This window comes from Equus asinus, chromosome 20, assembly GCF_041296235.1.
Source record: "Equus asinus isolate D_3611 breed Donkey chromosome 20, EquAss-T2T_v2, whole genome shotgun sequence".
NCBI lineage: Eukaryota > Metazoa > Chordata > Mammalia > Perissodactyla > Equidae > Equus > Equus asinus.
The window spans coordinates 43,376,236-43,391,556 of NC_091809.1; the positions used below are offsets into that span (position 1 = coordinate 43,376,236).

At 41.7% G+C, this 15,321-nt stretch overlaps 1 protein-coding gene across 1 annotated transcript in view; it reads right to left on the reverse strand.

Annotated features, from left to right (window-relative positions):
* SORL1 (sortilin related receptor 1) overlaps nucleotides 1-15,321 on the reverse strand; it is a 158,838-nt gene that overhangs the window by 88,937 nt on the left and 54,580 nt on the right. Inside the window, exons 9-12 of the mRNA XM_044751649.2 lie at nucleotides 13,039-13,231; nucleotides 9,558-9,675; nucleotides 9,283-9,356; nucleotides 2,956-3,044 (exon numbers count right to left, since the gene is read on the reverse strand). Of these exons, the coding sequence (XP_044607584.1) occupies nucleotides 2,956-3,044; nucleotides 9,283-9,356; nucleotides 9,558-9,675; nucleotides 13,039-13,231 (474 nt within the window). The remainder of the gene's footprint in view (nucleotides 1-2,955; nucleotides 3,045-9,282; nucleotides 9,357-9,557; nucleotides 9,676-13,038; nucleotides 13,232-15,321) is intronic.

The following is a 15,321-nucleotide window of genomic DNA, read 5'->3' on the forward strand; positions in this document are numbered from 1 at the left end:
ACCTAACAGGGCCACAGTGAGCACGGGCAACTCCCAGATGATGACTCACTCACCATTGCATCCTTGGTACCTAGGACAGCATGTGGTGCACTGTAGATGTTCAACAAACTTTTGTGTAGCTGACCTGAAATGATGCCTAACAGAAATATGCTTGTGTTCCAGCTTGGGTCCTAACTACTGACAAGTTACATTATTTCCTCATGTGAAAACCAAGGAAGGTGGATGGCATCATCTCTGGTACCTCTGGGCACCACTGGGTTGCACACATTCAGGGACACCCCCTCCTGCTCACAACAAGACCCCAGAGATTGTTATTTACATAGAGCACAACGTGAGTGGCTCCCACCCCTGGGGCAGAGAAACTGCCACGCTATGGCGCCCCTTCTAGTTTTATAAATCAGTTAAAAAAAAAAAAAAAAAAAAATCTTGGAAGACTAAGTGTGCATGACCTATTTATGGAACAATCAAACACTTACTAAGTGCCTGCTGGCCTGCATAGAATAGAAATACCTGTTTTCAAAGACATTGCTAATGAGTTAAGGAATTCAGGCATATAATGAAAAGGAAACTAACAAAAGGAGTCAGTATGTGATCACTGCCAAATTAACGAGACAGCCAATAAACTCTACGAGACTCAAAGGAGAGAGCGATCACTGTGGTGGGAGAACAGACTTAAAAGGGGCCTGAAGCCCTAGACCAGCAAAAGAAATCCAGTTCGGTCAGAAGCAGCCTCTGCTCATGCCTGGGTGTCACCATAAATCGCCGTTGGGGTTTGAGGATATGAACTACCTACAGTATTATTTCCTGCTTCTCTTCTGATGCAGCTGACAGCACACAGTGACAGGTCAAAAGTGAAGCAGCAGGAGAAGCAAAAAAAAAACTCTGAGCAACATCCTGAGTAAATGCCAGGTGGCTAGGGATTTAGGCCAAGCTCAGACTGATATTCAGGACACATGCACCTGTCAATAGGAGGCCTGAACATATTCTCACGTTTGCAAATGCTTTATTTGAACCATACATACAGACACTTCCGAATGCCCTACACAAATAGAGGAATGCTATAGTGTCCATAATCCCCAAAGTCATTTTTAAATGTATGGGGAGGGCAGTGTGATCTTCTGGCAGCAGGTTTATCTTCCTGATCAGGTTTTGCTCCAGCTAGTGCAGCAATGACGCTGCATTCCCTGTGCACATGTGCACCGACAGATGGTGTAAGAGGACTGGAATCATGCTAACGACTTCAGAGAAGCCAGCCTGGAATGCAAATGTAATCTGTAGAAGAGTTAAACAAGGAAAATCGGGAACTGACTACAATCTGACTGCCATGCAAAGAATGAAATGTATCGCTAGGAAGCCAACTACGTCCCTATCCTATTTCCCACGTAGGAGTGTCCCACACATCACACGGTTGACTCGTGTATCTTACCACTAGAGGACGGACTCCTTAGGCGTGGGGGAAAATAGTCTGTTTTCTGTTAGATACACGGTACCATGCAGAATTAGTGCTTGCTACATGTGTGAGATGGGAATTAATAAATTGATGGATAAAAAAGTGACAGCATAGAAAGGTAGGAAGCACTATGCTCTGTGACTGTCTTCACTTCAGCAAACGCCAGTCTGAAAGTGGCTACTGAGTGTTGCGTACAAACAGCCTCTTCCAACTCTTGGCTCTAAAGCAGCAGCTGACCAGCGCCACGCAGACCAGAGAAGAGCCAGGTGGAATGCCAAAGGCCAACACTTTGCTTCTCTCTGCTTCCTTGAGGCCAGGCTGCTCAACACATGTCAAATTAACCACAGGGGAAATCAGCTGCTAAGAACTCTTTTTTCACACCACCCACCTCTCTCTTGCTGCTGGCCCTGTTTCTAAAAGGAGCAAAGAAAAAGGCTTTCTTCCTTGCACTAAACAAGATGATTACAGAAGCCCTCTCTGCCTCCTTCAGTAATCCATCTCATGGGTTCAGCTCAACAACAGGGAGAAGTGAGGGCCACTCTGCCCTGATCCACCGTTAACAAAATTAACTTCTGCCCTTACTTGGACAAAAGCAATCAAAAGACCAGTTCTGATAAAATCAGACTGAAGGAGGCAGAGGTCCAAAACTCTTGACGCTTTTGCTTTTCAGAGCAATCTACTGCAAAGAGTACAGAACATAATTTAGAGACGCAGGGGCTAGTCTTGCCTGTCACTAAATAATGGGGAGACTTTGGGCAACCGACTTTACCTTGCTGAGTATGTTTTCTCATCTGTAAAATGAAGCAGTTAACCCCAAATGTCCCTTCCCGGTCTATTTGTAAGAACACCCCAAACCAAATGTATTACAGCAAAAGTCAAGTGGCTGTCAAGTTACATGCATTCTGAAACTATTACTCATGTATTCTTTTTATTAACCGTTACTCATTCTATGAGTAAATCTGTGTATGTGTATCACATAAAAAACAATGAAAGACAAATTAGTCTCTAGTTAGTTTTTTCATCATTATTAATTTATAATTATACAGAGTTGTACTTTTCAAATCAATACAATTATTTCATGTGTTCCTCATGGTACCCCCTTTGAGATAGGAAAGGCACATTATTATCCCCACTTTACAGATAAGGAAAGTTTAAGCAATTTCCCAAGGTCACAAACTGTGCTGTCAACAACCTAGTGCTGTAGAGAGAATCCACTTATAAACACAGACTTCAATTTCTGGGAGAACAGTGTGATGAAAAAAGAAAAAGCTTCATGGGTTGGCCTGGTGGTATAGCGGTTAAGTTCGAACATTCCACTTCAGCTGCCTGAGGTTCACAGGTTCACATACTGGCCACGGACCTACACACCGCTCATCAAGCCATGCCGTGGTGGTGGTGTGCCACGTACAACAAAGAGGAAGACTGGCACAGATGTTAGCTCAGGGCCAGTCTTCCACACCAAAAGAAAAGAAAGGAAAAGAAAAAGCTTCATCAGAGAAACTTACTTCAGCTCATTGGTTTCCATGCCCTGGGCGATGGCCATGATGATGCCGCCATGATCTCCCCAAGTGTAGTAGTGAGGTCCCGGAAGAGCCTGAGGAGGAAAAGCCAGTGCTGATGCCACTGCTGTGGAGGTAACTGGGCAGGAACCACGCACACTACATACACACGTGCACACACACATGCTCGCACACACACACAAAAGGCAGCTATGCCAACCACTTGAAACCAATTTTTCTGTTTCCAGAGCACATTCACATCCATCATCTCATCCGCTCCACACAACCCTGGGGATGGGCAGAGAGAGTTCTCGCATCCCAATTTTTTGCCAAATAAAGAAATTAGAGTTTCTATTAAAGTGGCAGACTATAAACAGCAGAGGCAGGAGTCAAACCCAAATCTGACTCTCACCAACCAGCAATTAAAAATTAACCAACTGGAGTTCTGGTTCTACTATGAACAGTAAAAGCTCACTACAGTCCATCCTTCCTGCTGGTGACAACCAAAAACTCTGGACAAAATACAAAAACCAGCTACCTGAGGATGCTGAAAAATAAACAAAATCAGGCAGCTTGTGGAGGGGATTTAAAACCTGGAGAAGCTACCCCGACCGGTTAGGGTTTCCTGGTCCGTCTTTGCCCTGAGGGAAAACCCCAGCTGTGGAATACCTCAGTCCCAGCCACGCAGCTAAAACTTCAACAGACATGGTTTTTGCCCAAGGAATCAGGCAAAGAAGCTCCTGCAGGCCAGAGAGAATGTGGAGGGAAGCCCAGGGGGTGGAATGCTCAAGAAGTAAACCCTCTAATTCTGTATGCAAACTCACGTAAGTCTCAGCCTAACTTCTAAAGCACAGATGTGTGGAAAAGACTCCAACCAGCACAGCCAAGGCTTGGTGAACCGAACTGGGACTTGAACTGCCATCCACAGAACTTCAGTCTGAATCTAAGTAGGTTCATTACACGCTAAAACACAGAGAAAACCACACCTAGAGACATCATACCAAAACGGCTGAAAACCAAAGATAAGGAAAAAAAAGTCTGGAAGCATCTATAGAAAAATGACACATTACACACAGGAAAGTGATAAGTGAAACGACTTCAGATTTCTCATCAGAAACCAGGGAAGCAAGAAGAAAGCAGCACATCTTTCAAGGACTGAAAGAAAATCTCTATCAACCCAGAATTCTATGTCCAAAAGACATATCCTCTGAAGGTGAAATGATGAGATTCTCAAATTGAAGGAAAACCAGGAGAATGCACAGCCAGTAGCTGCTCTACAAGAAACGCTAAAGGAATTTCTCTGGGCTGTGGGCAAATCCACCAGGGGACAAGAGGGATCTTCAAGAATGAGGGAAGAGCAGGAGAAATGGTAAATACCTGGGTAAACATAAAAGACTTTTTCCCCTTAAGTTCTTTAAAGTTGCTATGATTTAAAACAAAAACAAAAATATCACCTTGTGGGTTTTTCAATGTATGTCAATGTGATACACAGGACAAGAATAACAAAAAAGTCAGGGAAAGAGAAAAGGCACTTATACAGTTGCAAGGTTTCTAAACTTTATATTAAGTGTTATATTGTGTAAGTGCAATATAAAGTCAAAAAAGACTACGAAAGATTAAATATGTGTAAATATATAAATTAATAAATAGATAAAAATTAGACCTAAATCCAACCACATCAATAATTATATTAAATGTTAATGGTCTAAGTGTTTCATTTAAAAATCAGAGGTTGGCAGAGTGAATAAAAAAGCAAGACCTTACCATATGCTGCCTATAAGAAATACTTCTCATACAAAGACACAGATGGGCAGCACGTAAATGAATAGTAAAAAGATTTACTATCCAAACAGTAAACATAAGAAGGCTAGAGGGACTATTTCAAAATTAGATAAAATAGACCTCAAAATAAAGGGTATTACCATAGATAAAGAAGTATATTTCATAATGAGAAAAGGGACAATTAATCAGAAAAGATGGTAATTGTAAATGAGCACGCACTTAATAACAAAGCCTCAAATACATAAAGCAAAAACTGACAAAATTTAAAGGAAAAATAGAGAACTCCACAATTTACCACCCCTCTCTCAGCAATTTACAGAACTAGCCAAAAAAAAGAGGTCAGTAAGAACATAGAAGATCTGAACCACAAGGTATCGAACGCCTTCATATAAATACCATCTCTGGAACACTGCCTTCAACAACTGCAGAACACACATTCCTTTCTAACGCATTTGATACATTCACCAAGACAGACCACATATTGGATCACAAAGCAAGTTCCAATCAATTTAAAGGGACTGAAATCATACAAAGTATATCCTCTGACTACAAGGAAATTAAATTAGAAGTCAATCATAATAAGCTATCTACAAAAATTTCAAATACATGAAAACTAAACAACCCTTTTCTAAATAACTTATCAGTCAAAGACAAAAAGCAAAAGGGCCATTATGAAGTGATAAAAATGTTCTGGAATTAAAGAGTATTGAAGGTTGTACATCAGATCACTTGTGAAATACTAAAAGCCACTTTAAAATGGTGAATTTTATGGTTTGTGAATTACATCTCAATTTTAAAAGAGGACATTTGAAAATATAAACTGAATGACAACAAAAAGACAACATATCTAAATTTGCAGCATATAGCTAAAGCAGTAATTAGAGGAAAACAGCTTTCAATGCTTATATTAGAAAAGAACTAAAATCAATGACCTAAAGTTCTACCATAAGAAGCTAGAAAAAGAAAAGCAAAATAAATTCAAAGTAAATAAGAGAAAAGATAATATTGAAGAATAGAAATCCACAAAAAAGAAAACAGACAAGAGAGAAAATTAAAGTCAAAAGCATGTTCTTTGAAAAGATCAGTAATACTGACAAACCACTAACTAAACTAATCAAGAAAAATAGAGAAAAAACACAAATCACCAATGTGAGGAATGAAAAATGGGTCATCACCACAGATCCCACAGACATTTAAAAAAAGGGAAAATATTTTAAGTAATCTTAGGCCAACAAATTCACTAACTTATATAAAAGGACAAATTTCTTAAAACGTACAACTCACCAAAATTGACATAAGAAGTAGAAGATGTGAATAGTTCTCTATCTGCCAGAGAAATCGATTTTCTAATCAAAACATTCCCAACTATCCAGGTAGATAGTTTCACTGCAAATTATTCAAGAAAAAAAAGTAACACCACCCTTAGGTAAACTTTGTCAGAAAACAGAAGAGGAGGGACCCCTGTTCAACTTGTTTTATGACACCAATCTGACCCTAACACCAAACCTGACAAAGACGTTACCAAAAAACAAAAAAAAATTACAGACCAATATCTCTCATGAGTAATGCAAAAATCTTTAAAATCCTATCAGTAAATCAAACCCAAGCTTATATAAAAAGGGTGATACATCATAACTAAGTAGGGTTTATCCCAGTAATTCAAGGTTAGTTTAATATTCAAGAATCAATGAATGTAATATACCATATTACAGATTACATACATGATACTGTGATATAAGAATATAGATTTTGGTCTTTGTTCCCAGCTCCTCGGCAGAGCTCCTAAAACGCCTGTAATTTCCTAAGTGATGAGTGATAGGAGCAGCTTTTGTTCTAATATTTGGTCTTTGACCCCAGTCGCTGACACAGAGCTCCTAAAACCCTTATAACTTTCTAACCGATAGGGGTGACAAGAGACTTACAGAGAGCTCCTATATCCCTTGGGTGACAGGAGAGCCTTTTGTTCTAAAGAGGAGACTCCTGGTGGGCTCCTGGACAGTACGGGGCTCAATATCATTAGTCATCAAGGAAATGCCAATTAAAACCACAATGAGATACCGTTACACATTTATTAAAATGTCTAAAATTAAAAAGACTAACCATTCTAAGTGTTGGTGTGGATACGAAGCAATTAGAACACTCACACACTGCTGGTGGAAGTGTAAAATGGTATATCCACTTTGGAAAACAATTTGATAATTCCTTAAAAAGTTAAACATATCACCACCATGCTACCTAGTCATTCCATTCCGAGGTATTTGCTCAAGAGAAATAAAAAACCATGCCCACCTAATTGAATGTTTCTAACAGCTATACTTGTAATTAGCAAAAACTGGAATGTCCATCAACAGATGAATGGATAAACAAATTATGGACTATCCCTGCCCTGGGATATTAATCAACAATAAAAAAGAAAAGAACCATTGATGCGTGAAATGAGATGAACAAACCTCAAAATCGTCATGAGGAGCGACAGAAGCTAGGCAAAGAGACCACATAGTGGATGAGTCCATTTACACAGAATTCTAGAAAAGATTAACTAATAATCTGGCAGAGGTGAGGGGAGAGAGAGAGATGGATTACAAGAGGTCACAAATACTCTGGGAGGTGATGGAAATGTCTGTTGTCTAAATTGTGGTGTTGGTGACAGTGTAGTGATGGTGATCAATTCTATCAAACTGTACGCTTTAAATATGCACAGTTGACTGTGCTTCCATATGCGTCAATAAAGTTGTTGAAAAAAAAAAGCACCAAAAAGGAGCTCTGAGGATCAGAGAATTTGCAGAACTAATTAGTAGGAGAAGAGGAACAGGAATTACAGTTACCAGCTTTCTAGGCAGCATCTGTCCACTGCCCCTACTTCCTCCTCCCCTGCCACCACCTAATCCCCTCACATACCCAGACTGCCCTTCTAAAGTGAACGTTGCCCATGGAGACTCAGGTGCCCACTCACACAGACACAGTCTCAACCTTTTCATCCCTTAGTTAGTCCTCTGCTCCTTCCAAAAATAAGGTCCCTTGTGCGACGGCTGCTTCTTGGCAGGCGTTAAGTATGCCTGGCGGGAGGCTCCGACAGCTGCCCCAGCCTTAGCCAGGCGATACCACTTCACTGCAGGAGGAACAACACACTGCTTTCTACCCAGAAGGAAATCACTTGCAGATGTTCAAAGCCCAGATTACACCAAGATCAGAAGGTACAGACAAACCACAGCCTATCCGCAGAGGAGAGAACACCCAATTTCAGGAGGAATGTCCAGCTCCAAGGAAGAGGACGGCAGCTGCTTAATCTTTCCTACGGGAGCAGGACAAGGAGGCCCCAAATATTCCAAACTGCTCACACATTTCAACTGCTCTGGCCTTAACAACGTCCTTCATCTGAATACATACTTAGGTTCTCTACCACACTGTATGTATCCTTAATTTACACACACACACACACACACACGTCTGTGTCCCAGATCTCTGAGCTGGAGGGATGGTGAGCCCTACCTCAAATGAGATAAGGTACATGACAGGTCTCTGTAAACTGCAAAGAGCCAAACAAATATTGGGTATTATTACTGCTTTATATACTATACATTTAAAGACGACAGTGTACATATTGCATTCCCAGTAAGAAGCACCATGAGGATGGGAACTATCCGCTAGCTCATTGGAGAACTCCACGATCCTCCTGACATCCACTCGGCCTGCGAGGGGTGCTCATAAATTCTTGTCAAGTGACCCACTGAGTTGTCCTCGTGGCTCCCTGCACAGACAGCCCAGTGCCACTGAAAGCAGCTCCTACCGAAGGAGACGGACACACTTCCCTTGGCCTTCCTACATCACGGGAGGCTGGTGAAAACCATTTTTCTTTTTACAAGTCTGAGAATTCTCTAATGTCCAAGGCCAAATTAGCATTTCAAGACCAGAGAACTAGCTCCACCTTCAGAATTGGTATAATCAGCACCTAAGGACGCAAATTAGTTATGCAACCTTAAGGCAAAAACAGGCTTCTTCCATAGCACAGAAAGACAGGAAAGTCCCTGTACAGCACAGCCCAGTGAGGGAGGCCTGACTTCAACTTCAATAACACAGAAAATAAATAAATAACCAGTTTCAGTTCTAACACCACTACAACTACATGGTCATTTGCTAATAGATTAAGCAAATATTGACAGAGCACCCACTCTGTGCCAGACACTGCTAGGTCCTAGGGGAGAAGGGAGCAAAACAGACATTGCTCTCTCCTCATGGAACTTACAATCCTGGAACATTTAGTCAAATCCACAGCTGTGGAAAAAGAGCTCTGTCTTTGATTCAACGTAACATTCTCGGCAAAACCAGAAGCCCACGAGACAAGGTGTGAATGCAACCTCAGTGCAGCGACCCTTAGGTGGGGCCCAGGGACCTCTCTTTATTTTATAGTCATACTTGGCATTATTGGCCTCCACTATGGACGACAGGTGTCCCTGAAATGTCAAAGCACAGTCCACGTTCTCATGCAAAGAAGAACCAGGCCGGGCCGGGGGGCCCGGGCGGGGGGCCCGGGCGGGGGTGTGGAGTGCTGACCTCTCGCCACCGGGCTCCGGCACTGCTAGAGATGTACACGTTCGTCTTGCTTGCCAAGTTCTTTCCCACTGAACCTAAAATGCAAGAGGAATAATTATTTTAATCTCAAGAATACATCAGATACTCACCTTGCCCAACGAGAATTCTGAGTAGTATCTGGCAACTAAGAACGTCTCAAGAGCACGAACAGCAGTCACTGTGGGTGGTCACCAAGTACTCGGCTGCACAGAATGCAAGGCTTAACCCGTAAGGGAGAAGAGGCAAAGTGAACTCACCAGTGGCAATGATGAGACCGGGAGCCGACTCCTTGGAAAGGATGGGCATCCTCCGGAGCTGGAGGTTGAGCAGCTGACTGAGGCGCTGGGCCAGGTGGAGGGAACAGCCCTGCGAGAGCTACAGAACACAAGTTCCAGGCAGCGTCAGCACGTGATACGATGCTTACAGCTCCCTCTAAACACTGAGGCCTGGGTGAGGGCACTGCAGCTAAACACAGAGGAAGGAGACCTAGCCCAAAGGAAGCCACAGTCACAGCCCGGCTGTCCCCACACTCCCCCGGGTGGACACAATCATCTGAACCATGTAAATGCCTCTCACTGAAGAAAAGAGAGAAACACTAAAAAGAATTCCTTCTCAATAGAGATTTTTCCAACAAAGATATACAGACGGCCCATGAAAAGATGTTCAACATCACTAATTATTAGGGAAATGCAAATCAAAACTACAATGACATATCACCTCACTCCTGGCAGAATGGCTATTATTAACAAGACAATAACAGGTATTGGAGAGGATGTGGAGAGAAGGGAACCCTCATACATTGCTGGTGGGAGTGCAAACTGGTGCAGCCATTATGGAAAACAGTATGGAGATTGCTCGAAAAATCAAGAATAGAACTACCATATGATCCAGCTATTCCGCTGCTGGGTATTTATCCAAAGAACATGAAAACACACGTATGTAAAGATACACGCACCCCTATGTTCACTGCAGCATTATTCACAACAGCCATGACTTGGAAATAACCTAGGTGCTCATCACAGAATGAATGGATAAAGAAGATGTGGTATATATACACAACAGAATGCCACTCAGCCATAAAAAAAGATGAAATCTTGCCATTTGCGACAACAAGGATGGACCTTGAGGGTATTAAGCGAAATAAGTCAGAAGGAGAGAGTCAAATATTGTATGATCTCACTCATAAATAGAAGATAAAAACAACAACAAACACATAGAGACAGAGATTAAACTGGTGGTTACCAGAAAGGAAGAAGGGGGAAGGGAGGAGGGCAAAAGGGGTGACTGGACACATATATATAGTGATGGATGGTAACTAGTCTTTGGGTGGTAAACATGATGCAATCTACACAGAAATCGAAATATAATGATGTACACCTTAAATTTATATAATGTTATAAACCAATGTTACTTCAATAAAAAAATTCCTTCTGAGGCTCTCAGAGAACAGCAATTAGAAGTCAGAATCAACTCAAGTAGACAGGAGAGCTATTGCTCTCTCCAGATTACCTAGAAATTCTCTCATGTGACCCAGAACTAAAGAGAAATGCAATGATTTCATGGTATTTATTTTCTAAGTCAGTGCAGACATATTTCAAATATGATTTAAGCAATTCTGTCAGAAGAAAAACCAGTAATCAGAAGTCATAAAGTCTCACTGATAAGCTCCCAGATGTACAGCATATGAGATATAAACACCAAAGGATCACATTAAATTTTGTGTTAAGTAGTCTAGATTTGTACAAGGTACAAGGTCTGTGGGTAGCCACCATAAAACAAGTTATCCAAATGGGTCTCTAATACTTATGTTCAGATTTTAACAGTTCTGCCAATGCAGCCTTTTGTTTTGGTCATGCCTGATTCTCTTGGGTAACAAGTGATTGTCAAAGGGTATTTAGCCTTGTCCAGTGTTCTTAGACAGGGTAACTCCATATGTGTTTCTGTTACAGGTAAAAACTGACATGATTAGCTAGATATACTTATTTTTATAATCAAAGGGTCTAACAAATATCCATCTTGCTAGCCTCATAGTTTAGCAAATGAAAACTGGAGCAAATGGGGTTGGGTGTCAAAGAAATATTTGACAATTCTCCTTTTCTTTCACCACCTATAATCAGAAGTAGAAACTAAAAGCTGATTCATTGTTGTACGGTTCCTAAAGAAATTAATCAATCAGGGAAACAAAGAAGCTGAATTTTAACAATACCACTAATTCTATCTAACCAAGGCTTGGATCCCCATCGCATGCTAAAAAACGCCCAGCCTTCATCCACACCAGGCTTGTGCAGAGCTCAAGATCTAGAAGACACTACTGAGGGAAGGACAAGCCCTCTCCGAGATATCTGTCTCTATCTACAGTCATGTGCCACATAACAATGTTTTTGTCAACGATGGGTTACATATGACAGTGGTCCCATAAGATTAGTACCATAGAGCCTAGGTGTAAATAGGCTGTATCACCTGGGTTTGTGTAAGTACACTCTATGATGTTCATACAACAACGAAATCATCTAACTATGCATTTCTCAGAACGTAGCCCTGTCGTTAAGCGACATATTACTGTACTTATATCCTGCCTCTTTCAAAGTTAGATTTGATGTGGTAAGTTGAGACCTGTTACCAAATAGGAAAGAAAAATCAAGAAGTACATTCTTGTGCAAGAGTCTCCAAAAGAATTTTCCCAAAGACCACAGACATAGCATATAGTAGAGTCAACATATCTAACCACGGACAAACAAAACTCAAAAATCCAAAAGACCAGGTAACTGTCTAACTAAAATGTTACACTTTCTCCAAAAACTAGTCTTACTGTTCTTTCTCTCAGTTCCTTCTGCCCACCTAGTTTACACACCCTAGATCCCTCAGGTGACACGGCAATGGGATGTGGAATGCCACATAAAGCCAGGGATCACAATTCAAAGACCATTCTTCCGTGAGAAAAGAAAGGAGCTGCTTAGGTGAATAGGAACACTAAATGAGACCACATAATACTTTTAATATTCTGAGCTTTTCAGATGAGGTCACAGATAGGAAAAATTACACAATCTTAAATTATATTCAGAGAGGAATTTTAAAGGAAGTTCCACAGAAACAATAACTTACGGCAGAAGTTCCCAAACTTTCTTGGTTTACAGCACAACTGGTAAGTCAGTAATTTTTTTATAGCTGCCTCAGGCCAGAAGAAACACCAACATTTGTTTTTTCTACGTAGTTAAGTCTAAACAACCTAGTAAGCCTATATGTCGTAATAACTTAATAGCCATTTGAAAAAATAGTATATATAAATTGAAAGCAAACAAACTTTTTATTTCATTCTTAAATAACCACAATTACTTAATAATGAGATGTGTGCACCTGTTGGGCACTGCACAACTTCTCAAACTTTGGAATCACGTTAGTTACACCACCACTGTCATTTCCTGTTTGACTCCGTTTTTCTCACCTTCTTTCTATCATGCCAACTGCTGAAAATCCAGCTACACAAAGATATGTCAACAAAAGAAATAAAGCATGAGCTGATGATAAAACTGTGAACTAAGTCAAGACAGTAATTCACATGGTGACCAACAGGGGTCAAGTATCACAGTGTTTCCCTCAAAAATTTAAAATATCCCGTGGAGCCCTGTGAGTTCACTACACACCCCAAGGTGTCTTGCTGCAGAGTTTGGGAACTGTAAGGGCAGACCTACAGATAAAAGTTGGTATTTAAAAAACCAAACAGGATTAAAGCATCTCTACCTCACAGTTGATTTTCTCGCCATATCCCGTGAAGGCTGGCGCCTGAAGGAACTCCCAGGTGCCCCCTTTGTCAAAGGTGATGACGGACCTCATGTTCTCTTCACTCATGGAACCATTGATCAGAGTAGCAATGTAGACTCCTTGCAACCCTTCCACGCGGTGGAAGTCAGCAAATGGTTCATTTGCAAAATACCTACAATATGAGAAAATAAACAGCTGTGAACCGGAATTGATTATTTGCTTGGTCTGTTTTTATCCTAAATAACACAAAATTTAACCATTTTCAAGTACACAATTCAGTGGCGTTAAGTACCTTCACAGTTATGCAACCATCAGAACATTGTTATCATCCCAAAGGGAAACCCAGTGCCCACTGGAAGTCACTCCCCACTTCTCCTCCCCGTCCCAGATGCTGGCAACCACTAACCAGTTTTCTGTCTCTATGGATTTGCCTATTCTGGATATTTCATATAAGTGGAATCATATACTATGTGGCCTTTTGCATCTGGTTGCTTTCACTTAGCATAACGTTCTCAAGGCTCATCCATATGGTAGCACGTGTCAGTACTTCACTCCTTTACATGGCTGAATAATGTGCTCGTTTTTAAAAAAAAGTGATTGTTTTTTAACTTCGAGGGCCAAGATGCTTATCTGATCAATAACTCCTCACACAGGGTTCAGAATGATGAATAAATACAACACAGCAAAGTTGACATGAGAGTCACGTTTATTTCTTCACTAACAAAACTGACCCCAAATACCCCCAGAGAGCCAAGACAAACAGGGAGCAATGAGCCAGACTTGCCAGACCCTAATAACAGGCTTACAATTTAACCCAATTGGTAGGAATATAGCTAAGGGTTACAGCCACTGTCCACTTAAAACTAATTAGCCAACACCCTGGTCAGACAGAAGCCCACAGGGTTTCTGTCAGGAAGCAGAGCTGAGTCCTTTCCTAAAGAAGCAGTAAACACAGTAAGGATGGCACTGGAAACCCTGAGGTGATGCTTATTTTTTTTTTTAAGATTGGCACCTGGACTAACAACTGTTGCCAATCTTTTTTTTCTTCTTTTTCTTCTTCTCCCCAAAGGCCCCCAGAACATAGTTGTATATTCTAGTTGTAGGTCCTTCTGGTTGTGGCATGTGTGACACTGGCTCAGCATGGCTGATGAGCGGTGCCATGTCCACACCCAGGATTTGAACCCGCAAAACCCAGGGCCGCTGAAGCAGAGCAGGCGACCTTAACCACTCGGCCACGGGGCCGGCCCCGAGGTTATGCTTATTAACAGTGAAGCAGAGAATAAAGCCCTCACAGGCCCTCCCACTGCTATGCTAGGACACGGTGATTTCGCTGGAAAGTAGTTTTTCACTAAAATGGTACACATCTTACAAATATAACAGATCTCTGAGAAACGGTAACCATAGTTCACACATGGCTTTTAAAACTGGAAGTATGCCCTCTATTTAGAGGATTCTGAGCCACTGGGCTTTGTAAAAAAGCACAGAACTCAGGGCCGGCCAGGTGGCACAGCAGTTAAGTGTGCATGTTCTGCTTTGGCAGCCTGGGGTTGGGTTCACTGGTTCGGATCCTGGGTGCGGACATGGCACTGCTTGGCAAGCCATGCTGTGACAGGCGTCCCACATATAAAGTAGAGGAAGATGGGCATGGATGTTAGCCCAGGGCCAGTCTTCTTCAGCAAAAAGAGGAGGATTGGCAGCAGTTAGCTCGGGGCTAATCTTCCTCAAAAAAAAACAAAAAACAAAACATAGAACTGCTTTTTTTCCATTATCCACCATACAAATCTCGAGCTGGATGACTGCTCTGCCTCCTCAGACACAAAGACGCATACCACAGGCTCTGCAACAGAAAGGGAAAATCAGCAGCACTGGCAAAGCTCCTTCAGACAGAGAGACTGAGGGAATCCTACATAAAATACCGAGCTGAGAGCAAATTAGTCCGACATGTGGCTTCCTTAGTTCTATGTTAGTGATTTCTCAGTTGCTTCCTGAGGAATCAGCCCAAGGTCCACCACCCTCCTGCTCTCTATTTACCTCAGTCCTACTGCTCTTGATTCTGTCATCATGAAGCCTGCATCCTCAGGTTTATTGGCCTCTTTCATATCCCTAGGAGGTCTGAGTTTCTCTCATTTCCACGAGCCCTGTTTCTTACTGTTGGTCACTATCCTGGAGTTTTATCTTTTAGTTCTAAGCAGCAACCTGTCCTCTGTACCTCACACGCTCCGCTGCCTTCAGAGCCCAGGCTTTCCTGTCATTTTCCGCTGT